The sequence below is a fragment of the Salvelinus namaycush genome, chromosome 28 (genome assembly GCF_016432855.1).
Source record: "Salvelinus namaycush isolate Seneca chromosome 28, SaNama_1.0, whole genome shotgun sequence".
Lineage (NCBI taxonomy): Eukaryota > Metazoa > Chordata > Actinopteri > Salmoniformes > Salmonidae > Salvelinus > Salvelinus namaycush.
Window position 1 is genome coordinate 30,267,138 of NC_052334.1, and position 27,429 is coordinate 30,294,566.

The window sequence follows — 27,429 nt, forward strand, 5'->3', positions numbered from 1 at the left end:
ATTAACATGATTTTCCTGAGCTGAGTACTGTGCCAGCATATTGTGTCTTTCACATGCTATTTGATGTTCTTAAAATTACAAATGGCCCTATCTTTTGACGTATTGCACGTATTGCACTTTTCTGTCGTGTATCATTACATACATTTGAAGTGCAGTTTTTCTCGTAAATTAGGATTTTCTTGACCATTGATTGAGTCCTTAGTTGTGAATAACATGGATAATTGCATAGTTAAACTATAGGATGATGATGCCATAACACTATGATTGAGAGTGAAAGATCCTATCATATATTCACCACTGTCTGTTGCCTACTATCATCATTCACATGCAGATTCATCCTCTCTGAAGTGCAATGCAGTACAATTTCCATTTAGATAAGGTGTACACACAAACATAGAAAGGACAGAAATCTAGAGAATGGGGGATCTCGATTTGATTAACTAATCATACTCTTTGTAATCCCACTCGGCTGTGGAGGGCAACGCATGACTGTGGACTCCAATCACACAACACTTGATTGTTGAGGGTATGGAGCAAATCAGCTCAAGGAACCTAAGTCCATACACTACAGAATGGCAGTGATTAACCACACAATTACGAGGTACAGCGTTTATTTCAGTCACAGCCGGCCTCCAGTGCAGGCAGTATTGGGGTATTTTAATCCTCTGGCAAATGCATGCAGGTTGTTTGTGATTAGGTGGGACAATAAGGTTTACGACCCTGTACCCAGAATGGTGCATTGTTTTAAAGGAGGACCTCAAGCCACTCAAGATACATTGAAACACATATATACAGTATGTACATTATTAATATCCTCCAGGTTCTTTGACCCTACCTAATACTAGCAGAAGCCCAACTAGCTGAACCGGTAAGCTCCATGCTAACATTTTCATCACTCCCAGCTGCCTGACAGGCCTCTCTACAGGGTCACGGAGTACAGGGGTAGGTGGTGGAGGCAGTAGAGGTAGAGGGCTGGAGGGGGTCTCGGAGCATCCAGAGGGTGCGTCTGCGTGGCAACTCCACAGGCCAATCCATGACTGATCTCATCTAGTTTATTATGCAAACGGCTCCCAACTCCCACTGCATAATTAGGACTTAATTAACATGAGAGGAATCTTTCATCTCTCTGGATCCGGCCTGCTCCTTACTTCCATTTACAACATGATATTAATTTCGGAGGGAGGTATGGTACCCTTGCTGATGAAAAGATTGATATAATTAATTAAGTCTTTTTTTTCTGGGAGAAAATAATAAGTGTGATGAGCAGAGTCTGATTAACCCCATTATAGTGACTAATTAGGGGGATCATTTAATAATCAAAGAAGAATGCTAATTATGCCATCTAAATCAGGAGTGTGTCCATTCTGGACAAGCTTTGGGAAATGTGACATTCAAAACTCATCACACATGGTCATTTATGTGTGTGTGTATATGTTGTGTATATGTTGTGTATACGTGAGGACTGTCTGAGTCTCAAATTATTCCATCTAATTGTTGTATTTCTCATGCATTGAAGAACATCTTACTGGAAAAATAAATGAATTAACAAAGGATGACAAGTTTGCAACAGATATACAAATGATTCATGACAAAGCAGCTGAATAAATCATCACATTGATACATTAGTACAAACTTTAATTAACATGAAACATTCATACGTTTCTCAGCCGCAGAAGTAATTTAGGCTCCTTTGATATAAGGGTTTCCCCCTCTGTAAATCATAATGACAAATGAATGATAAGTATTCTGAGTAGAAGAAGGGTAAGCCTAATAATCACCTAAGGATAAATTAAATGGATTTGACTAACTAACCTCAGGTTATCCTACAACACACACCCAGTCATGTCTTCTTCATCCCATCTACCCGCATTCTAAGTCATGAGTTAAGATACAGCACCATGGACAGCTACCACAGTGCCGCTCTCCATCCAGAGGGTTCTGAAGTGACATCCTTTACGCTAGCCTTTAACAGCTTGGTGGGTGTCTCAGGCCAAAGCACAAACTAATACCAACAGTTTCTGATATCGATCAAAACATTGCAAACAAGGCATAGGTGAATATGCCACAGGGTTCTCCAGAGGGTGGTGCAGTCTGTCCAACGCATCACCGGGGGCACACTGCCTGCCCTCCAGGATACCTACAGCACCCGATGTCACAGGAAGGCCAAAAAGATCATCAAGGACATCAACCACCCGAGCCACGGCCTGTTCACCCCGCTATTTTCCAGAAGGCGAGGTCAGTACAGGTACATCAAAGCTGGAACCGAGAGACTGAAAAACAGCTTCTATCTCAAGGCCATGACTAGCCATCACTAGCCAGCTACAACCCGGGTACTCAACCCTGCACCTTAGAGGCTGCTGCCCCATGTACATAGATATGGAATCACTGGTCACTTTAATAATGGAACACTAGTTACTTTAATAATGTTGACATACTGTTTTACTCATTTGATATGTATATACTGTATTCTATTCTACTGTATTTTAGTCAATGCCACTCTGACATTTCTCTATATAATATTTATATATTTCCTAATTCCATTCTTTTACTTTTAGATTTGTGTGTATTGTTAAGAATTGTTAGATACTACTGAGCTGCTGGAGCTAGGAACACAAGCATTTTGCTACACCCGCAATAACATCTGCTACATACATACATATATGTGTATGTGACCAATAAAATGTGATTTGATTTGATTGGAATAGGCCTACATTCATACTTATAGGCTGCGTTCTGATGTGATTGGTCAAAATACCCTAAACCCTAACCCTAACCCTAACCCTTACCAAACCCTAACTCTAACCCTAACCTTAACCTTTACCTTAACTATTTTAAATTTGAACTTCAGTGGGGTAGGTAAGCTGTGACCTGATTCTCTGGCAGGTTATGAAAGGGGATGGTGGTTGATGTATGGTTCACAGGAACATAGAGAATGTAAGATGAAGTGCTGAGGGCTCCATTTGTCAATCGAGGGAAGATGTGGCTCATTAGGTTTCTGAGCGGCCATCTTTCTTGCTTTTTCTTGATGATGCCTCTGTCTTCAGCAGTTTCATCAAGATAATGGTGACCTCATACAATAATCCATTTGAGCGATGTTTCTAGTTTCATTTCTGTACATTGAGTCACTACGGTCATTATGGTTGGTTGTTCATGACCTGGGGTGTAAATGGACATCACCTTACGCTCTGATCTTAAAGAAAAAGAAATACACAGCCGTTAAAACAAACTAAAAAAATCCACTAGGTCACCATGCTGCCGCACTACAGACAATAACATCTACAGTCATGAGTAAAGATCTGTTAATAGAATCCACCAGGGAAGAAAATCTGCATGTTTGTTGTTTCAAAATGCATTTGGAGAATGGTTGGATTGTGTGTGTGTGTGTCTCCACACGTGTGTACCTCAATTTCCCTCTCTGCACCCCCATAGTGCAGCTCTGTCTCAAAGAACTCTTGTCAGATAATTGAATGAGCTGTAGCAGAGAGAAAACCTGCAGTGGGGAGCTTGGCGCCTGCTGTCCTTATTATCTGTAACACAGCAGTCGCACCGCTTGCTCTTTGTGGTTCACTCATGAATAGAGAAAAGGAATGTGTGGAATGACAGAGGTGAACACTGAGGAGAGAGACAGGGCATCACATTTTAACCAGCCCAGATAGAACAATCACTTTATCCACCTCCATGGCTCTGAGGTGAATTAGCGTTTAACAATTTAACATTCCAGGGCATGCTTGGTGACAGGAGGCTCTGGTGGAACACAACCAGCGGACTGGAGAGATTTCTGAGCAGCTCTCGGAAGTTTCAGATGAGTGAATTTAATATGCCCCAGGGCTTGGAGACATCATGTTTCAGGGAACCATTTCCATATGCTAGCTAAGGGGAGGAGAGGTTAAAGAAGGATTTTTAAGCCTTGACAATTGAGACATGGATTGTGTATGTGTGCCATTCTGAGGGTGAATGGGCAAGACAAAAGATTTAAGTACCTTTGAACGGGGTATAGTAGTAAGTGCCAGGCGCTCTGGTTTGAGTGTGTCGAGAACAGCAACGCTGCTGGGTTTTTCACGCTCAACAATTTCCTGTGTGTATCAAGAATGGTCCACCACTCAACGGACATCCAGCCAACTTGATTGGAGTCAACATGGGCCAGCATCCCTGTGGAACGCTTTCAACATCTTGTAGAGCATGCCCCAACGAATTGAGAATGTTCTGAAGGCAAAACTCAGTATTTGGAAGGTGTTATTTAGGAAATCAGTGTACAATTCAGATATTTGTACAGTACCAGTCAAAAGTTTGGACACACCTACTCATTCAAGGGTTTTTCTTTATTTTGACTATTTTCTACATTGTAGAATAATATTGAAGACATCAAAATTATGAAATAACACATATGGAATCATGTAGTAACCAAAAAAGTTTTATACAAATCAAAATATATTTTACATTTTAGATTCTTCAAAGTAGCCACCCTTTACCTTGATGACAGCTTTGCACACTTTTGGCATTATCTCAACCAGCTTCATGAGGTAGTCACCTGGAATGCATTTCAATTAACAGGTGTGCCTTGTTAAAGTAAATTTATGGAATTTCTTTCCTTCTTAATGCATTTGAGCGAATCAGTTGTGTTGTGACAAGGTAAGGGTGGTATACAGAAGATAGCCCTATTTGGTAAAATACCAAGTCCATATTATGACAAGAACATCTCAAATAAGCAAAGAGAAACAACAGTCCATCATTACTTTAAGACATGAAGGTCAGTCAACGCAGAAAATGTCAAGAACTTTAAAAGTTTCTTAAAGTGCAGTCGCAAAAAACATTAAGCGCTATGATGAAACTGTCTCTCATGAGGACCGCCACAGGAAAGGAAGACCCAGAGTTACCTCTGCTGCAGAGGAAAAGTTCATTAGAGTTACCAGCCTTAGAAATTGCAGCCCAAATAAATGCTTCACAGAGTTCAAGTAACAGACACATCTCAACATCAACTGTTCAGAGGAGACTGCGTGAATCAGGCCTTAATGGTCGAATTGCTGCAAAGAAACCACTACTAAAGGACACCAATAATAAGAAGAGACTTGCTTGGGCCAAGAAACACGAGCAAAGGGCATTAGAGCGGTGGAAATTTGTCCTTTGGTCTGATGAGTCCAAATGGGAGATTTTTGGTAACAACCGCCGTGTGTTTGTGAGACGCAGAGTAGATGAACGGATGACCTCCGCATGTGTGGTTCCCACCGTGAAGCAATGGAGGAGGAGGTGTGATGGTGTGGGGGTGCTTTGCTGGTTACACTGTCTGTGATTTATTTAGAATGCAAGGCACACTTAACCAGTATGGCTACCACAGCATTCTGCAGTGATATGCCATCCCATCTGGTTTGTGCTTAGTGGGACTATCATTTGTTTTTCAACAGGACAAAGACCCAACACACCTCCAGGCTGTGTAAGGGCTATTTGACCAAGAAGGAGAGTGATGGAGTGCTGCATCAGATGACCTGGCCTCCACAATCAACCGGCCTCAACCCAATTGAAATGGTTTGGGATGAGTTGGACCGCAGAGTGAATGAAAAACAGCCAACAAGTGCTCAGCATATGTGGGAACTCCTTCAAGACTGTTGGAAAAGCATTCCAGGTGAAGCTAGTTGAGAGAATGTTAAGAGTGTGCAAAGCTGTCATCAAGGCAAAGGGTGACTACTTTGAAGAATATAAAATATATTTTGATTTGTTAAAAAAAAAAATGGTTACTACATGATTCCATATGTGTTATTTCATAGTTTTGATGTCTTCACTATTATTCTACAATGTATAAAATAGTACAAATAAAGATAAACCCTTGAACGAGTAGGTGTGTCCAAGCTTTTGACTGGTACTGTATATTGTAAAATATTGTAGAAAAAAAACAATGATTTCCTAAATATTGTTTTAGGATCTAATAGGTCAAATGCTGCCCTGGTTCTTAGAAACCCCCAGTCCCTGATTAAATCTAGATTCCTCACTGGCCCTGTCCTTGATGCTGAATGGATTCTCCCTAGCAGATTACACAAAAGCCCAATAGCCCTACAGCTCATCCATTACAATCATTGATTGACAATGCCATTCATGGAGCCCATGTCATGATGAGCGTAAATTACAGTGACATCCTTTGAGCATTCTAACAGGATGGGGGTGGGTGAGAATCAGACAGTGGGCTATGGAATAGGTGAAATGGATATCTCGAGATCATTTATTTATTTTATATTTATCCTTTATTTAACTAGGCAAGTCAGTTAAGAACAAATTCTTATTTACAATGACGGCCTACCAAAAGGCAAAAGGCCTCCTGTGGGGACGGGAGCCTGGGATAAAAAAACAAAAACAATATAAATATAGGACAAAACACACATCACAACAAGAGAGACAACAAAACACTACATAAGGAGAGACATAAGACAACAACATAGCATGGTAGCAACACAACATGCTAGCAGCACAAAACATGGTACAAACATTATTGGGGACAGACAACAGCACAAAGGGCAAGAAGGTAGAGACAACAATACATCACACAAAGCAGCCACAACTGTCAGTAAGAGTGTCCATGACTGAATGAAGAGATTGAGATAAAACTGTCCAGTTTGAGTGTTTGTTGCAGCTCGTTCCAGTCGCTAGCTGCAGCAAACTGAAAAGAGGAGCGACCCAGGGATGGGTGTGCTTTGGGGACCTTTAACAGAATGTGTCTGGCAGAACGGATGTTGTATGTGGAGGATGAGGACTGCAGTAGATATCTCAGATAAGGGGGAGTGAGGCCTAAGAGGGTGTTATTTATCTTAAAGAGAAATAAATTCTGTTTCATATCTGGCAACCCAAAAGGATTCGACCAGAAGGGAGCCAACAGTTATTCAGGGTGATCCCCCTTCCTTCAATTTCTGCATCCTAATTTCACCTGTAGGTGGTGCAATAAAATAGGCAGACTGTGAGCTGAGTCTGAATTGAATTAACTCAGAAAGAGGTTAATTATGAGTAAATGCTGTATGCCTGTATCATTATGCTGTACAAAAGTGGCATACAATATTTGATATTTAACTTTCGTGTAATTTATTAAAAGTTGCCACTTGCAGCACATTAGGAAATTATGTTTTGTTAAATATGCCTACATCAGTCGATCAAAAGAGCAGCACTAACATGCAGAAACTCTGGATATGAATGGTTCCCCACATCACTAAACATTATTTGACATTTAGAGAGAAGACCCCCGTTCCAACATTAAACCAGGCCGAGTGATGTTGTGGCGTAGGGCTCAGGGCTCCAAATATATAGTCTATTTAGGGGCGGATGAAGTTTACTTTATGGATGGATGGAAAGGCAGCTGTATGCTAATGATGCGCCGATCCTTCAGTGCTTCCACTCTTGCAGGGCAGCACGCGCCACTGAGCAAACACGCACATGCATCCGCTGAAACCCCAACATACCGGCCCACGCGCTCTTAGAAATTATCACGGGGGAGAGAGGAACTGCTTAAAATGCCATCAAAGCGTGTAGCTCCACGAACCACGAATAATATAACTGCCAGCAAAAACTTTGTCGAACAAACACGGACTATAGCCAAAATATATACAGTTGAAGTCGTACACTTAGGTTGGAGTCATTAAAACTCGTTTTTCAACCACTCCAGAAATTTCTTGTTAACAAACTATAGTTTTGGCAAGTCAGTTAGGGCATCTATTTTGTGCATGACACAAGTAATTTTTCCAACAATTGTTTACAGACAGATTATTTCAATTATAATTCACTGTATCACAATTCCAGTGGATCAGAAGTTTACATACACTAAGTTGACTGTGCCTTTAAACAGCTTGGAAAATTTCAGAAAATTATGTCAAGGCTTTAGAAGCTTCTGATAGGCTAATTGACATAATTTGAGTCAATTGGAGGTGTACCTGTGGATGTATTTCAAGGCCTACCTTCAAACTCAGTATCTCTTTGCTTGACATCATGGGAAAATCAAAATAAATCAGCCAAGACCTCAGAAAACAAATTGTAGACCTCCACAAGTCTTGTTCATCATTGGGAGCAATTTCCAAACACCTGAAGGTACCACGTTCATCTGTACAAATAATAGTACGCAAGTATAAACACCATGGAACCACGCAGCCATCATACCGCTCAGGAAGGAGACACGTTCTGTCTCCTAGAGATCAACATACTTTGGTGCGAAAAGTGTAAATCAATCTCAGAACAACTGCAATGGACCCTGTGAAGATGCTGGAGGAAACAGGTACAAAAGTATCTATATCCAAAGTAAAACAAGTCCTATATCGACATAACCTGAAAGGCCGCTCAGCAAGGAAGAAGCCACGGCTCCAAAACCGACATAAAAAAGCCAGACTACGGTTTGCAACTGCACATGGGGACAAAGATCGTACTTTTTGGAGAAATGTCCTCTGGTCTGATGAAACAAAAATAGAACTGTTTGGCCATAATGACCATCGTTATGTTTGGAGGAGAAAGGGGGAGGCTTGCAAGCTGAAGAACACCATCCCAACCGTGAAGCACGGGGGTGGCAGCATCATGTTGTGGGTATGCTTTGCTGCAGGAGGGACTGGTGCACTTCACAAAATAGATGGCATCATGAGGGAGGAAAATGATGTGGATATATTGAAGCAACATCTCAAGATATCAGTCAGGAAGTTAAAGCTTGGTCGCAAATGGGTCTTCCAAATGGACAATGACCCCAAGCATACTTCCAAAGTTGTGGCAAAATGGCTTAAGGACAACAAAGTCAAGGTATTGGAGTGGCCATCACAAAGCCCTGACCTCAATCCCATAGAAAATGTATGGGCAGAACTGAAAAAGCGTGTGCGAGCAAGGAGGCCTACAAACCTGACTGAGTTACACTTGCTCTGTCAGGAGGAACGGGCCAAAATTCACCCAACTTATTGTGGGAAGCTTGTGGAAGGCTACCCAAAACGTTTGACCCAAGTTAAACAATTTAAAGGCAATGCTACCAAATACTAATTGAGTGTATGTAAACTTCTGACCCACTGGGAATGTGATGAAAGAAATAAAAGCTGAAATAAATCATTCTCTCTACTATTATTCTGACATTTCACATTCTAAAAAAAGTGGTGATCCTAACTGACCTAAGACAGGAAATGTTTAAATGTCAGCAATTGTGAAAAACTGAGTTGAAATGTATTTGGCTAAGGTGTATGTAAACTTCCGACTTCAACTGTATAAGGGCAGATTCATGAACGGTTGTAGGCCTACGTGGGCCTATAATGTGACTGGCCTTTAGCCTAGACCTATATATTTGTTGACTATTTCACATTTTTATAACACTATGGCCTGATAAGAAGAGAAAACTCGTTTTAAACTTGTTAATGTGAAAAGTTAAAGGTAGAAAGACGTTGCTATATATGTATAATTTAAGAGAGACAAAATGTGAATTGCACAAAGCTAACGGTTTTCATTCAAACAAGCGAAAGCGCATCAGAACAGAGCCACCCATTCAAAAGGCGCATGTTTCAACTAAGGATGGTGTAATTATTTGACTTGGTCATACAGCAGCTTTATGCAAATCAGGAGAACAATAGGCCTACCCGATTATTCTTGCCTTGCTTCCCCACGCAGAGAAAAAGAGAGCACGCTGTGCCAAGTGACGCATGCACGCTCATCTGAGGATATTATTATAAAACGCAGGCAACCATAACTCTAGGCCCACTAGACAAAAATAATCGTAGATGATCGACCTTGTAAGCATATAGCGTACTCTCTAAACTTGATGGCTGTAAAATTGTATAGGCCTACATTTAAATGTAATGTATGCACAAAACTGACAATAAATGATCAGAAATAACCCTGACTACAAAACACAGTATGAAAATGCTCAATTTACATATCCTTTGTAAATACATTTTCAAAGAATTGAACCATGCAAGACTTTCTGATTGTCTGAAAGTGTTTTATAATAGCCTACATGCAACTTAAAGTGCCTAAATTAAAAACATCAAACCAATCTTGATTTGAAGAAGGTAGACGATATATTAATTCCAAATGTAAACTTCAGAGTAAAACTTTGAAAACCAACTAATATTTCACAAAATGAATAATACTAAGATACAGATGTATGGATATTTTTCCAACAAGAACGTAACCTTATCAAACAAGAACAGTTTGTAAAATGATATTTTTAGAGACATAATTTTTTTAAATCGTTGCACATGACATCCATATCACATTCCATACAGAGCAACACTGGGCGCGCTCGGGCAGTGATTACACACAGCACGCGCCTATCTCTAGGACAGATTGGCGGTGAGTCCTATTTCACAGTGAAGGGGTCAATTTGCTTTTCAAACAAAAACGGGATATCCAGCGTGGGCAGACGTTCCCGTGGCTATTGTGTACCATGACCAGAACCCTTCTTATTACTTATAGTGAGATGTCTGATGTATAACTCCAGTTAAACTGCCGAGACAGACGCGTGCCCAAATAAATACATTCGTACCAAATAATGTTTATTTTCAAGAAGTCTTGCCTTGTTTGTGTAAAATAATAACACTGCTTATCGAATTTTCGAAGACTGGGCCTTATATCAATGTCACATGTTGTTATATTGTTGGAGGTTCGTGCGTAAAGCTTGCTTTTGACTGGGGAAAAGTCCCATTAAACCACAATAGCCACGTGTGTGCCATTGCTTTACTATCGCCACTGACATCACTTGCTGCCCTAGTTTTTAGATTTTCATTTTGTTGTCTTTTATTCTAGTAATGCAAATAACCCCTTGCGACGTCTTTGTTGCCTTCTCAACCGGACCCCTCTCCAGTCCAGTCCCCGTCTTAATTCACAATTCTGATGATTGTGGCAGTGACGGACATTTCCCTTTGGCAGCTCCGTGGCCCCCAAAGGAGAGGCACAAAGCCGTGGCACGTGTGTATTTGTATAGAGAACCATCAAACCGTAAAAGGAGGAGGGCCCGGCGTGTGCCTCTGTCGGGGAGTGGCCGAGCGCACACATTAATGTAATAAACCGCAAGTACATCTGCTAAGCTATCTGCACATCCTTCAACGAAATCCACCAAACGCAGGCTTTGAACCCTCCCACATCCAAATCCACTGGGATCTTCGTTTCGTCTGATTGGTTGAGGATGCGGCAACAAGGGGCGAGAACAATAGCATCATTCTGGCATAAAAAGAGTGCAGCTATGCCTTGGAGACGAAAACATTTCAGCAACACAGAGATCAATAGCTTAGCGAAAATATAAGTTAGCAACCGAGGCTCCTGGCGTGACTGTAATTTCACAAACCTGGATATCATCCGAGCCTTCGCCCACCTCTCCAAAGTGCCTTTCTGTCATTCGCAAAGATGCCCAAAGGATTCCTGGTAAAAAGAAACAAGAAATCAGCACATGTTTCCTACAGGACTCGTACAGATGAATATGAGCAGGAGCATCACATCCCAGCCTTTCAGAGTCAGGTGGACTCATCTCCCCCTGTCTCTATTGCGTCCAGTCCGGACCGCGCAGCTCCATCACCAGACATCACAGCAGACGCCCCGGTCCCCAGTCTGGATGCTAAAGGGGTTCAGTTTGGCAACCAAGAGGCTGTGTACCAAGCCCTCTACAGCCCCACCAGGCCCATCAGCAAGGACCACGAGAGGAGATATTACGAAAGAAGTTTTAATCTAGGTTCGCCAATTTCTGCTGAATCATTCCCGACACCTGCCTCCCTCAGCAGTTTAGATCATCTCCTGTTCGCCCCCGTGGATTTGAAAATAGGCACTAGCAACAGCAACCGCAGCGGCACCACCAGCAGGATCCCTGCTACAGCCATCAGGGGCGGTACTAAGAGGGCCGCATCCGACACTGAGCGCAAGAGCAAACCTGCCTCCAAAAAACCCAAAGCCATCAGAAAACTGAATTTTGAAGACGAAATGACAACGTCTCCGGTACTTGGTCTGAAAATCAAAGAGGCTCCTGTCGACTTTAAACCCAGAACGCAGACGTCGGCAGGTGGGAAGCCTTTAGGAGAGTTTGTCTGTCAATTGTGTAAGGAAGCATACGCTGATCCATTTTCTTTGGCCCAGCACAAGTGCTCTAGGATAGTGAGAGTTGAGTACAGGTGTCCTGAGTGTGATAAGATGTTCAGCTGCCCGGCTAACCTCGCCTCTCACCGGCGCTGGCACAAACCGAGAGCGCAGAGTGCAGCCGGGATACCATCTACCCCGAGCATCAAATCTGAAATCGCCAAAATTCCCCCCGGTGTCAAGTCCACCCCTGAGGAAGCCAAAGACCCAAGAATCGAGCTTCTGAGTGACAGAGACACCCCCAGCCCGGGTATGTCTGAATCGGGCTCAGAAGACGGTTTATACAACTGCCAATACTGTGGGAAGAGGTTTAAGCGCCAAGCATACCTAAGAAAACACATCCTGGGACACCAAGCCTTGCAGAATAAAATGTTCGAGGACCACGCGTTTCAAAACAGCGACAGAGTGGAAGAGCAGGTGCCAGTGTCCTTATCCTCAGAGGAAAATACAAACCAAAGTCCCCTGAATCTAAGCCCCGTGGACTGCCTTCTCTGCCCCGTTTGCGGGGAGAATTTCCCCAACAGGGCTAGCCAGGAGAGACACCTGCGTCTCATGCACTCCTCCCAGGTGTATTCCTGCAAGTACTGCTCTGCCACTTTCTACAGCTCACCCGGACTCACGAGGCACATCAACAAATGTCATCCGTCGGAAAATAGGCAGGTGATCCTGCTTCAAATGCCCGTGCGCCCCGCTTGCTGAGCAAAGGGAGCGTTGGAAAACAAGTTAATTGCCTACACTACTGAAAGACAGGCAACTTGATGTTTAGATTGTGTGTTCGATGAGAGCTGTCCTATCCATGCCAATCAGATGGTTATTGAATGCTTATCTATTTCTTGAAATAAAAAATAGGCATATATTTTGAGATTTCTCTCAAATAGTTTATTGAAAGAACATAAAGTGTTAGTTTGACTGTTAAAGGTATTTTCCTAGGACAGCTGCACACGTGCTCAAGTAGCCTAATAGCTTCTAGACCTAAGAACTGTTTCATTTTCCCTCATAAAAGCCTTTTAATTCACAGACTGTGAATTTCTGTTTCATTAAGCTTTATGCTAACTTATGAATCACAGGACAGACTTATCAACTTTGTCTTAAAAACGTACAAATATCGAATCATTCCCTTTTAGTAGAACCACAAATGCCTTTAGAATATAGCCTAAACACATCTAAAGTCTGCTGTACAACTGCCTTAAAAAAGTCAACATAATGATTGTTTTAATTTTGAATGCTGGCACATATTTTATTATTAAATGTTGCAATATTGTTTTGTCATAATACTTGTATTTATTTATTTATTTATTCTATTTGCAATTCTATTCTGTAATTTATTGTTGTGTTGTGTGATTATTCTGTGTCATTCTGGCAGTTCACATGTGGTAGCCAAATGTTTTGTCAAAATTAGGAGTTGTGCTAATTGTCGTGGACCGGTCTAAATCTTCAATCTCCACAGCTCTTGTAAAACGTAAAGCTCTTATCTTAGATGCAATCTTTTTCTATGAACATTTTTATTTTCTTAAATGTTGGCTTTTATAGCGCTTTGATTGTATGTGTACACTGTTGTCATCTATCTATCCATCGAAATAAAAAAAATATTTTCAAAATGAAACCATTTATTTTGCTATAGTTTGACATTGACACAAACGGTCTTGAATAATACTAGTCCTACATCACCCAGGTCTGCCTGCCCTCCCTGACTTCGAGTCATATCAACAAGAAAATAAACAGACCTATAGGGAAGTATTCATTCAAATGGATGTCAGAAATAATGATTTGTCCTTTAGAAAAACAAAACAATAACATTTTTGTTGTGTAAATGATATAATATGGAAATCCATCTGGGTAGCAACTCAAGAGACACAATCTTCAGCCGAATAATTCTAAATGGTAGGCTATTGGGAAATGGGTGCATATGGGGAAAAAGTTGTCTTGAAAATCATTCTTATTCTTTCAATTTCTCCACTGGACTTCGCCTACACAACAAAATATCATATATTATTTCTCTCAGCTTCACAACATTAATTTGGCTATTTGTATGAATCTTCAGGCTATGTGAAAGCTCAAAACAAAACATAGATGAAGCATACTCAAGTGGGTAATTAGTAAAGGATGTATAATAGCCTAATTACCATGGATACTCAAGCCATGATGCAGGCACATTCACTACAGATGCATCATTTCTACAATGATGTGACTGATGTCAAACAGAGACTTTTCAAGGATTGTACTCCTCTAAACAAACCAACCTAATTCCTCTTAGACCCTTTCAGGTTTCATTTAACTGTGATTGCATCCGATGCCAGCATTTTTTTCTAGGCAACGGAAAAGATACCCTAAATTGATTGTCAGTGTATTATTGATATGATGATTCAAGCCTGGTTTTGGTTCCTATAAAGAAGAAACAGAGAGCACTTAGCTTCCAGTCATAAATTGCCATAATGCTTGGTCAGAACATGGCTCAGGACAAAGAGGTGATGGCCACACAACTCACCTCAAGATCAGAAAGACATTTGTCTTTTCTTGAGACTCAGAATTTGATTTCCCCTTTTGCTGACTGTGTAGGGTGAACATCCAGGTTCACATACAATCCCCATGAAGAGAAAGATTGGTAACAACTTCCAGAAGCACGTGTGTGGCTTCAGCCAGCCCATGAGGGGGTAATGATCATTGTTAGGTCATGACTGTGGATACCGTCATGTAGTTCACTAATGAGGACAGGCCTCTAGGCAGTAGTCAGTAGACATGTGGAACTCTTGATATGTCACAATGTGAAAAATAGACAGTCCACATACACTGAGTGTACAAAACATTAAGAACACCTGCTCTTTCCATGAAATAGACTGACCAGGTGAATCCAGGTGAAAGCTATGATCCCTTATTGATGTTACTTGTTATATCCACTTCAATCAGTGTAGATGAAGAGGAGACAGGTTAAAGGATGATTTTTTAAAACCTTGAGACATGGACTGTGTCTGTGCGCCATTCAGAGGGTGAATGGGCAAGACAAAAGATTTAAGTGCCTTTGAACGAGGTATGGTAGTAGGTGCCAGGCCAACCGGTTTGTGTCAAGATTTTTTACGCTCAACAGTTTCTCATGTGTATCAAGAATGGTCCACCACACAAAGGACATCTAGCCAACTTGACACAATTGTGGGAAGCATTGGAGTCAACATGGGCCAGCATCACTGTGTAGTCAATGCCCCGATGAATTGAAGCTGCTGTGAGTGCAAAAAGGGGGGGGGGGGGTGAAAGTCAATATTAGGAAGGTGTTCCTAATGTTTGGTATACTCAGTGTGTCTTGAACTTATACCTACTGTAGATCACAATTAGTCTCCTTTCTTAACTTGTGAATATTCAATCACATAATGTAGACAAACGCAGGAGAGCTTCAGACGGTCCAAAAGGGACAGGGTCAGGCAAGATAGACCGACAGACACACATCACCAATTATCGTCTTAAGTCTTTAACAATTAACAATCCTCCCAGTGTAGGCTAGGCGCTGTAGACTTTGCACCTGTACCTTCGGTGGGGGCCCATTATCCCAGCCTCCTCTCCTGGAGCTGCATGGAGCAGCAGGGGGGACAGATGGGAAGGGGGTCAGGTTACCCCGGCTGCTGCTTCTGGGCCAGGGTTGAAAAACCAAGACAACAGCACCATCATGTCACCCCTCCACCCCATCAACCCCCCCCCCCAAAGGTTACAGTCAACCTGTCACTGCAGCCAAAGCAGCAGATTCTCACCAGATGATTGATGGAGGATAGGCGTTACTGTGACAGGGTTAGGCTAGTACCCATCTCTGTAATGACAGTTTTAAAGGAAAAGGTTGAATTTACTTTCTCTACTTCCGCGCCACTGCTATGAAAAAAAAACATTAAAATCAATAGACCCATACAAATAACACAGAGAACACGTAGGATTTGAAATTGATTTAATGAAATGTTTTTGATTTTCACATTTCTAATAAAGATAGCATGACTTCAGTCATTAAAAACGGTTTGATATGTTAACAAGTAATAATGAAATCTTCAAGCCTTTTTCCCCCTCTTCTTATACAAATATTATATTATAGGCATTAATATATTTATGGTAAAGGACTGAAACCCTCGATTTGACACAATGTACAGGATTCCTAAACCAAAACCTAGAATTAACAACTAACTCTGTTGCTTCACATGAGTTGAACCAGTCTTCAGTAAGACACAATCCTTGCCCTGGTCAAATCAAACCTTACGCCCATTTACTCCCATATATGACAGGGATCCCATCCACAACATCTAATCTACAATTTAGACTCCATAAGAAGATCGGTAAAAAGAGCTGGGTAGTTCTTTACAGTGGCTACTGGGAAGGTGAAAGCATTGATCTGACTCAGGTCAGTATTTACATACATTCTTCAAATTCACAAAATGGACTTCATTATTTCTGAACGAACTCTCCGTTCATGCCTCCTATGTTATTAATCAGTGCTTGGGAAAGAAAGGGACACAAAAAAAGAGAGAACAAAATGAAAGAAAGAGAGGATGTACAGGTAAGGCAAAATAGTGCAACAGACAGGGATGCAGCTCTGGTGGAACCCTGCATAATGTGTGAGTAACACCTGGCTTCCATGGCAACCCAAAGGCGCAGGTTGTGGCGGAGGAGGCGGCGTGAGTAGCATAGCGCCAACCTGCCTGTTGCTAAGAGGGTCGCCAGAGCACAGCGCTGGTATGCCTTCTAACTCCGCAGCCCCCCACCCCTCCACTGTGGCCTCACGAGGTTACTCGGGGTGCATCATGGGAAATAGGAGGAGTAGGTGCCATTTGATTCCAATTCAGAGAGAAAGGAGAACAGAGCACCTCCTCAAATAAAGACGAAACAAAAGTGGGCCAAACCCAGTCAATCTGTTCATATAAAACGTGCGAGGACGAGGAGGACAAGACACTGACCTTTACAGTCACACAGGGGAAAAAGTCACACAGTCACACAGTCTCTCCCTCTATAACAAAGACATGAGACAGGAAGGCAAGGCTAGCTGTCCTCCGTTTTGCTCTTGCAATGAACAGAAACAAAATAAATCCAATGATGTCTAACAGTGGTTTACAGTGGTGGGGGTCTTGGAATGGATCTTGGTGGACAGACATTACACAGGCACTGCGAGAAGCTCCTTCACAAATACACACAGCCATACAGACACACACACGGATGCGCATACACACACCAGTGCATGGAGTTAAGATTCACCTGAGGCTCCGGTGGCGTTTTCCTCTAAAACAACACACGTATACATTATACAACACTACAAACATCAAATAAAGCAATTTACATCCAAGAATAAAGAGAAAATACACATTCATTGCTAGTTTATCAATGACAGTGAGTGCAAAAGACCATCTGTGGGAACACTGGAATGTCATTCTTAACTTTACAACACGAGAGAACAATGGCAGAGGAAGAGCCAGATGGAAGATACTGGATTACAGGTTATGAACCCAGGTGAAACAATCCTACACAGGGTAGCATCACTAAACAATTAGAAATGCAGTCTTTTCTCATTTCCAGCAGAGTTGCATAAAACAAAAGGAAGACAAAATCCATCGGAATCCATTTAAAAAGGTCCTTAGCGATAAAAAAGAAGAAAAAGTTTTGATTCACCTCGGGGTTGGAAAGACATCATTGACTGTCCACTCCAGGTTCATAACTATTAAAAACAGACTCCTGCTGCATTGGCTCACAGCACTCCATAACCAGGAAGTGTGTGGTGTGGTGCAGCATTATGCTAGAGCAGCACCTCCTATGTCACAGCCCTTCCACAACATGAGGATGAGTATGGTCCAAACAGACACACAGGCTTCCATGGCTCAAGTCCAAGGACAAAACAACACACTTAAATATGATCCTATCCTGTCAACAGCAAGAGTATCATCAGTGATTTACACAGCAGAATCGCAAGGGGGGGGGGGGGGGGCAGTCAATGGGAAAACCATGAAATGAGTCCCTTTTGGGTAGTGTAACTTGGTGAAGAAAAATAAAAGTTTTATTTCATATAATTTTAACATTTAACATGTGTTCATAAAGAACACATGTTCAACTTAATAAAAAACAGGTTTTACCATCTCAGGAGGTTAAATACAAAGATTAAGTGCCTATTAAGTGCCAACAAAAGTAACAGGGTTGATGATTTCACCCTGAACAAGGCAATTAACCCACTGTTCCTAGGCCGTCATTGTAAATAAGAATTTGCTCTTCACTGACTTGCCTAGTTAAATAAAGGTTAAAAAAATAAAATAATAATAATTCTTAAATCAGCCATAATTCCCCTTGCGACAGAGGGATTGGAAGCTTGTGTTCAGGGACAGGGAGGGGCAATTGAATGCAGCTTCACCATTTTAGAAATAAAATCAAAAACATGTATAGCCTGTCTATCTATGAGTAACAGGGTTAATGTGTAATGCTCAACCCGCTCAGTTCTCTACCACAAAACACCAGAAAATGGGCAAAAAGAGAACCAGCTCATCAAGAACCTGCTTTAACACTATGATTTTACTATGATATGTTCAACGTTTCTTCTGAAAAAATGATTACTAGTACACTATATTAAAAGTTCAGATCATAGTAGGGTTGACCTTAAAATGAGGGACATGTTAATGTTTTTTTCTTACTTAAAATTAATCACATGAAATAGCAAAAATGACTTTGTTAAAGCAAGAAAATAACTAGGGCTTTACAATGATGGTGAAAACTTGGAGGAATTTGGGGGTTAAGTGGGTTAACATCTTCCGAAAAGTCACAGAGGGAAATGTCAAAATGCTGCATTTTGGCACTTCAGCAAGTCTTTATTCATGAAAGAAAAACAGATTTATTGAATTCTCCATGTGGAGTCTTTTAAAGAGCACTCCATTTAATATAAGAGGCTTTTAAAATTCAATATTGGTGCACAATTTCTACTTAAAAATATCAAAGGGGTACAAAAGGAACTCATTTTGTGGAAAGACCCTTACCAAAATGCATATGGGTGATCATATTCCTTTTCTATGTCAACATAGAGATCCTTGTTGTGACATAGAAAGGGAATTTTGAAATGTTGATGATATGTGGACTTTAAGCCACCAGACATGATTGTTCAGTCAATTCCCTGTCCATATTTAATCGCTGTACTGACAAGTGATATTAATCAGATTCTTTCAGAAAATGCAGCAACATCGGAACAAACTTCAATCTCTTCTTCAGGTCAAATATGCAGTTTAACAGTAAAACAATTGGAAATGTATCAAAGTATCAATAACTGCCACATAAATAAAAAATTGCAATATGCTCCAGTTATATGTTTAAACGAGATATAAAACAAACAACGCACACACCAAACTGCAGTCATGAGGGGTTAGGTATGAGGTTTCACAGCAGGACCTGTAGTAAAGATGAAGCGGGGGAGGTTTGGGAGGTGGGTCGGGCGAGAGTGCTCAGTTGGAAGATTTGCTTATGGCGCTGGCTGATCGGCGGAGTTTTCCGGAAACTCTGTTCTTTGTGGCACGGGGAATCGTGGGGGAGACCTGGTCCGCCTGGTCCGTTCCTAAAGAAACACTGAGCTCAGCACTCGTGCTGCCGCTGAGAGAGCCTGGAGAGAGAGAGGGAGGGGATGAGAGAAGGGATAGAGTGGGGGAGAGAGAGGGGAGAAAGATGGAGAGAAGTGGTGAAACGTGGCAGGCTAACATAGCGCTGATAAGACTGGCATACTCCAGCATGTTCTGACTGCCATGCATGTCATCGCTCCCCGTCCCCCAAAGCAGACACCCCAAACTGCTTACTACCTCAAATGTATAATACCAAAACAAAACAGAAACAGGTGTATAGATTGATTTGAACCTTTAATTCCTCACAGTTTTCAAAGTGGCACGTGACTAGATCCAGCTATATACACATATAGATGCAATGTTCACCATTCTTTCATCACATGCTTTGACTGGCTAGACTAGAGGCTACTAGGGGAGAGAAGCTGGATATTTCTCCCAACACTTTGGGTTTGGGTGGGCAGATGCTTGCATGAGTAGGGGGGAAAAAAGCAACCTATTTTAAACCACGTGGTCCTAAGAATAAAATTGCCTTCGCTGTTCAGCATAAAGAGAATGTGACAGATTGTTCAAGTCTTAAAATGGTGTATTGTAAAAAGTGAATGGAACATTATGTTAACTGGACAGGCATGTTGCGAGCATGTGAAGAGACGCCTTTTGTTCAACATTGTGGATCGGGGCTCCCGAGTGGTGCAGCGGTCTAAAAGCACTGCATCTCAGTGCTAGAGGGGTCACTGTTCAATTTCAGGCTGTATCACAACAGGCCGTGATTGGGAATCCCATAGGGTGGCGCACAATTGGCCCAGCGTCGTACGGGTTTGGCCGGGGTAGGCCGTCATTGTAAATAAGAATTTGTTCTTAACTGACTTGCCTAGTTAAGTAAAGGTTAAATAAATACAAAATAAAAATGATTACAGGCTGCAAGCAGTGAAAAGTGAGGGGGAGGCCGGTAAGAGCAAACATATTTTGCATACACCCCCCAACGCATCTTAGCGATGCCTCAAGTTTAAACAACTTTCCTGCTTTGCCAAGATGGCATCTGGTTGCCTATTTTCTTTCCTTCACTTTTTTCTCTCCATCTTTCTGAAGCATCTCAAGTTCCTGCAGCTAAAAGGGACAGCAGATGGCTGCAGTAACAGACACTCAGCCCAGTGGACACGAGCATCCCTGACTTCCACTCATTCAGAGGGGGAGGGGTTAAGGGTGTGTGTGGGTGTGTTAGCGGAATGGATCTTCATTATGCATCTGAAAAGAACAGAGGAGGGCTGTGAGTCGACGTAGGGGCAGGCCTAACCCAAGTCCAACCCTACAGCCCCACTTCCAACTCCAGAATTCCACTAGCTTCCACTTTGACCAATCCACCGCTGGGCCCTGCCACGCTGGGCCCTGCCACGCCCCACCCTCTCGTATAGTTGTTGGATAATGGGGAGGGAAGTGGGCCGCAGATAAGATAACCCTCTCAGGTAAAGGCCTCCACACAGACGTTACATTTACTAGCCCACCAGCATGCTACCTAGAACCCACCCATGCAATGGACACCTCTATAGATTGAGTGATCGGTTTAATACCCATTAACAACACACTCATGCTTGTTTTAAATTGCAGCACTTTGGGCTGCATATATATCATATGCAGCCCAAAAATGACTCAAACTTAAGTTGATTATTAAAATAACACATGCATAATATATCTCCAGGGTGAAACAAAAATCTCCCAAGACTTCAGTTGGCCGGTGTCTGACTGGTTCATCATAACACTAAGACTCAGAGCAACCAAGGTAATTCCTCTGAGCTCCCCCTTAAAGGGATACTTCGGGATTTTGGCAACTTCCCCTGAGTCAGATGAACTCAGGGATACAATTTATGTCTCTGCATCCAGCATGAAGGAAGTCAGAGGTCGTTTGGCAAGCCGGTGCAAACTAGTGTAACCATCGACTTCCAGTCTTTGCAATATCTACTAGCATGCTAGCAGTTTCCATAGACGTCCAGTCTTTGTGCTAACGCTAGTTAGCAATTGCGCTACCGTTAGTAACTTCCTTTAAACTGCCTGCTGAGACATAAAAATGGTATCCACGAGTTCATCTGACTCTGCGGAGGTAGGTAAAGGGCTTTATTGTCAAAATCCTGAATTACCTCTTTAACAACTATCCTGACAGAGGCCATGATGGGGCAGAGACCTGCACAGGGTGCCTTTAATCGGAGATCCTTTCATAGAAAGAAAGAAAGAAAGAAAGGAGAGAGAGAAAGAGAAAGAAAGTGAGAGAGAAAGAAAAAGGAGAGACACAACCCCCCCCCAAAAAAAACAAAGGACATAAATGGGCCTCATCCCCATCGGTCCCCTGCAGCAATTCGAAAAAAGCTTAAATGACAGACGTTTTCTTCCAGTACGGCAGGTGTTAGTATCACATTCTGCCCTAGGCAAACAGGGGAGAAAAAATAATGAACAAGGAAGGAAAAAAAGGACTGGGGAGATAAATATAAAGGAGTGACATGCAGAAGCTTAGCCAGAGAGAAGAGTGGCCGTGTTGCTCATGCTACTACTGAGTCAGGTGCTAATTGTCCCGAAACGTGCAGCGTCACTCGCAATTACCGCCTGGATAAATAGAGAACACAATCCCCATATAACGTCATATCAACCCCCCATACACCGTTTTGTTAACGTTCCTTTAAAAAGCGGTAGTTGGGTAAATAAAGCGTTAGTACCAAATAAAGGAGAAACCAGAGATGAGTGAACGGGCGAGCGAGGGTAGGCTCTAGGGCGACACACAAGCTTCCAGCCGGTGCTCGGGGCTTACCTTGTTCAATTACTGTAATGACACCTTTAACATGTTTTAATCTAAAAGAAAAACAGACAGTAGAGCGTCACATTAAGACAGACAGTCACCACAACACAGCCCTGCTGTAGACCGACAGTCACCACAACACAGCCCTGCTGTAGACCGACAGTCAGGGAGGGAGGTGAGGGGGACATTCAGGAAGCCTGTGTGGTTAAATATTGTCACAGTGAGGATCACAGTCATACAAGAAACAAGGAAACAGGACGCATCCAATAAGACATTTAATATGTTAAGAGACGGCAGCATTATCAGACAGCGAGAAGTCCACTTTTGTGTTGGTTGGAGTCTCTTGCGTGCTCTTGATCGGTAAATGATTTCTGTAACTTTACATTGCATAGGTTGGTATGACTGCTTATTATGAAATAAGAATATGTTGGGCTGAATTATGTGAAAAGCACCTGAACCAGTTCAACACCATGAGATAGAGATCAGTGTTAGAGAAAAAAAAGGCATATTATCATATCTGTGTTTTACAAATCATTATAAACCGGGTGGTTCCAGCCCTGAATGCTGATTGGCTGAGAGCCGTGGTATATCAGACCGTATACCACGGGTATGACAAAACATGTATTTTTACTGCTCAATTACATTGGTAAATCAGTTTATAATAGCAATAAGGCACCTCAGGGGTTTGTGGTATATTGTCAATATACCACGGCTAAGGTCTGTATCCAGGCACTCCGCATCGCGTCGTGCTTAAGAAAACCCCTTAGCCGTGGTATATTGGCCATATATCACAGCCCCACATGCCTTAGTGCTTAAATATACCACGTACTAATGAAACAGTGCTTGTGTATGTGTATATGATAACACAATTAATCTGCACTGAAGTACATACAACGTGCTGTCCCGCAAACAAACAAAAACCACCGACCAGGTTGACCTCTCCGACACATGGTGAAAGCTAGCGGCTCTTCAGTAGCCAACCGATGCAGTTAAAGCAGAGGTAGACGAGGAAAGCAGGTGAAGAGTTGTTGTCTCCAGACAGACAGTGGTTTAAGGGTGAGAGAGGGAGGCCTGTCTAGACTCTGGGGAGTTGAGAGCTCTTCAGTTTGAATCCATTAGCAGCTGGGTCTCATGAGAGAAGTTGTTTACCTCTTAAAATCCACATTTATTCAACCCGTTGAATAATCATGTTGTTTAACTCCATCTTCACATGTATTGCAGCCAGTGTAGAACTCCATAGGAAAACACACAGTCCATAGGCAAACCAACATGCCAACAAACACTCAAACCACATGAATCCAAATCCAGACAGACAGAGTACAACCCTCTAATGAGTGACATTGCAGACCCTCAGTGCTGAGGATGACAGCAATCTACTGTGTGTTATAAGATGGGTCATGCAGGAGGAGGAAGATGGGGGGGGGGGGGTGATTGAGGTTCACTGAGATGGTGTAGCTGTGGGGTCAGAGGTGAAGGACAGGTTAATGTTGCTGGTGGAGGGTGGACAATGGGCATCATGCCTAGTGGAGGAAACAGGCAGGAGTCTTACAGTCCAGCTTGGCCCAGGGGTAGTCCACGTCCCAAACCATCCCCGGCCAACACCTGCACGCTGCGCATCATGGATGACATGTTAGTGGAGCAACGAGCCAAAGCAGGAGTATTGACAAGCACACACACTGCAGCAGCATATGGAACGACAAGCACCACAATAGATTCAGCTGCGGGACGATTTCCTCTTAAAAGCACGGTCAGGGGGCCAGAACCAAATTATAAATAATTTGTCAATCGACCGCAAGAATATATACACTGTGTGCACAAAACATTAGGAACACCTAAACAGAACATCCTCAATTCGTCGAGGCATGGACTCTACAAGGTGTTGAAAGCGTTCCACAGGGATGCTGGCCCATGTTGTCTCCAATGCTTCCCACAGTTGTATCAAGTTGGCTGGATGTTCTTTGGGTGGTGGATCATTCTTGACACACACAGGAAACTGTTGAGCGTGGAAACACCCAGCAACGTTGCAGTTCTTGACACACTCAAACCGGTGCGCCTGGCACCTACTACCATACCCCGTTCACAGGCACTTAAATCTTTTGTCTTGCCCATTCACCCTCAATTGCACACATACACAATCCATGTCTTACGACCTAAGAATCCTTCTTTAACCTGTCTCTTCTTCATCTACACTGATTTGAAGTGGATTTAACAGGTGACATCAATAAGGGATCATAGCTTTCACCTGGATTCACCTGGATTCACCTGGTCAGTCTGTCATAGATAGAGCAGCTGTTCATAATGTTTTGTACACTCGGTGTATGCTGAAACAGATATGACTAAAACAATAATTTCAAACCTTACATTTCTATACGATCACTTATATCGCTCTATTATGCGTGAGAATACTTTGGAGCAGATTTCCTAAATTAAAATAACTTGGAGCGGATTTGCTGGTGTTTTTTACAGTCTTATGTCCAACAATATGTTGTTTTTCCTTGTTCAAAAACTTGGTGGGCAAAATAAAATAGGGAACCATGTATTAGAGGGTAGTACACAGCAACGATACACTAACAGGGAGAAAACTAAAGGAGCCTGTTGTGAGGATATATTAGTGACCACCTGTTGATGCATAGAACCATACACAGGACATGTTATGAACATAAATGTGTTGCACATTATCCACACTACTGCTAGAAATACATGAAAATATGTTGACAAAAAAAACTACAATTTCAAAACAACTTCTCAGAAAAGAAGGGAATGCCTGGTTTATCACTGGAAGAAGCTGCGAGCACCTGTCTGTGTTTATTTTACCTTTATTTAACTAGGCAAGTCAGTTAAGAACACATTCTTATTTTCAATGACGGCCTAGGAACGGTGGGTTAACTGCCTTGTTCAGGGGCAGAAGGACAGATTTTTACCTTGTCAGCTCGGGGATTCGATCTTGCAACCTTTCGGTTACTAGTCCAATGCTCTAACCACTAGGCTTCCTGCCGCCCGTATGCGTGTGCGTGTACTACTAGGACTTAACCTCCCCCTTGTTTAAAAGATTACCAGGTGAAGACCGCATGCAGACCAAGAATGAGTCCTGAAATTGCCCTGCATGTCTGTGGCGTGGTGCTGTGCCTAGAAACAGTTGATGCAGAGGGCCAACTGATTACAAACCCACTGTGGACAAAAGCCTAAATCCTGGACACACAAATGTATGCATACACCACACACACTTTTACATAGACATACAAACAGAAGCAATAGCCCAAAAACGATGTTTGCCCATTAATTTCTATATTTCCACTGCATTAAAGAGGGTTAGTACATTAAGTCTTGCTGTTGGCTGCTCTCAGCAGACACAGCTGATGCACAATACTGTGAAACCAATCCTCATTTAACAATATGAGAAAATAATGGTTTATTGTCTGGCCTCTACTCCCACAATCCCAATGAGAAGCCAACCAGGTATCCTACTCCTGCCCCACTACAGAAATAACCCACAACAGCAGAGGATAGACATGACCCGGCGCTGGGTAATTACATGTCTTTTCTCCATCACTCTCTCTCACTCACTGGTTCAATCTCTCCCCTTTCTGTTTACCTCTGCCTTTCTATTGCTCCCTCCCACTTCCTCCCTCTCCCTGAGGAATAGTCCCTGTTTAGTATTCTGGTTGATGAAAAAGGTCAATAGAGGTCAGTTTAGGACTTCTTTTATTTTAGAATGTATTTATTTGCACCAAAGTAAACAAGTGATAGACAACAATACAGATAAACAAATAAAAACGGTGTGCAGGTGTGGTTGGGACTCCTGTCCACCTCTGCAGTAAAGGGAGCAGACTGTAATTATGTTAATAGACCTGCTACCCCCTGCCTCCGCCAGTCTGCTTATCAACCCTGCCTTCTGGGGCTGCTCGCTGAGATCTGAACACACACACACACACACACACACACACACACACACACACACACACACACACACACACACACACACACACACACACACACACACACACACACACACACACACACACACACACACACACACACACACACACACACACACACACACACACACGACCGCACACACAGAAAAAGGCATGCACGTACGCGCGTAGACCAGACACACGCGATAACAGATCCAGTTATCACAAAGTAGAACAGCACAGGTGTCCAGTTTTATCCTTGCTGTATCGATTGGATGCTAGTGGTGTTGTTGTTGTTATAGACCCATCAGATCTAGGCCAGGCAGGACAGGAAGAGGAGACATTGTTTAATGAAGTCCCCCTCCATCTCCTCCTCCTGACCTCTGGAGGATAGCAGTGTGAACCCAGTGTTCACCGTCGACTGTTAGTTACTACACATCTCTGGTACGGGGACGGAGGCTCCGATAAGAAGAGTCCGATCACATGCACGGGGCTTGACCCACCTTTAATCATGTCACATGTATATTTCGATCAGGCTCATTAAATGAGAGGGAGATAAAAAACAGAAAGGAGGAGGTGAGATGAAACAGTACACAGCGAGACAAGGAGCAGGGCCCGACTAAGTTGTTGAGCCACGGGTGAAGTCTTTGATGCTGCTGCTCAGACAGTGTGGAGAGAGATTGGCCCTGCTGCCTTTGATATTCATCAGAGTGTGGGTGTGAGGAGACAAGGACCAGGACACAGAGATGGAGGGGCCTGAAGAGGGCTAACAGGTGTGCTGCTGTGGAGGAAGTGGAGGAGGAGAGCATGGGATTCTTACCTGTCCCACTCATTGGGTAGTAGCTGGGTGAAGGGGAGAAGACCTGCGAGGCAAAGTCCTCAAAGGTCATAACCTCTCGGTGGTTCTGCACGATGGCCTCCAGGTACAGCGCCCGCTCCTCATAGCTGGGGCCAGGGTTAAGGAAAACCAGAGGAAGAGACCTAGAAAACAGCTGATTTACAGCCCAATGAATCGAAACAAAAACGCTCAATTCATCAATGCAGGAACATAGTCAATCAAGACAAAACAACAGGTGAAGAAAACCCATCGCACCGTCACATAATAGAGAAATGAGCCTCTCTGACCAACAACAGTAGCAGACACAGA

At 42.6% G+C, this 27,429-nt stretch overlaps 2 protein-coding genes across 3 annotated transcripts in view; one reads left to right on the plus strand and one right to left on the minus strand.

Annotated features, from left to right (window-relative positions):
* The first annotated feature begins 11,328 nt into the window (after positions 1-11,328).
* Positions 11,329-12,747, plus strand: insm1b (insulinoma-associated 1b). The gene has a single exon (XM_038967095.1). It carries the CDS (start codon positions 11,329-11,331, stop codon positions 12,745-12,747), a length of 1,419 nt encoding a protein of 472 aa, XP_038823023.1.
* Positions 12,748-15,953: 3,206 nt separating this feature from the next.
* Positions 15,954-27,429, minus strand: part of LOC120023646 (ral GTPase-activating protein subunit alpha-2-like) — a 155,096-nt gene continuing 143,620 nt past the window's right edge. The window contains exons 37-39 of one of the 2 annotated variants that reach the window (XM_038967695.1): positions 27,103-27,227; positions 22,381-22,421; positions 19,523-19,633 (exon numbers count right to left, since the gene is read on the minus strand). In XM_038967695.1, coding sequence (XP_038823623.1) covers positions 22,417-22,421; positions 27,103-27,227 — 130 coding nt within the window. In that variant the 3' untranslated portion in view covers positions 19,523-19,633; positions 22,381-22,416. Of the gene's footprint in view, positions 19,634-22,380; positions 22,422-27,102; positions 27,228-27,429 lie in introns of both variants that reach the window. The other variant, XM_038967694.1, reaches the window with a different exon arrangement.

Excerpts from the sequence above, each read along its gene's own strand:
- insm1b (XM_038967095.1), top strand. The coding sequence starts at position 11,329 with ATGCCCAAAGGATTCCTGGTAAAAAGAAACAAGAAATCAGCACATGTT.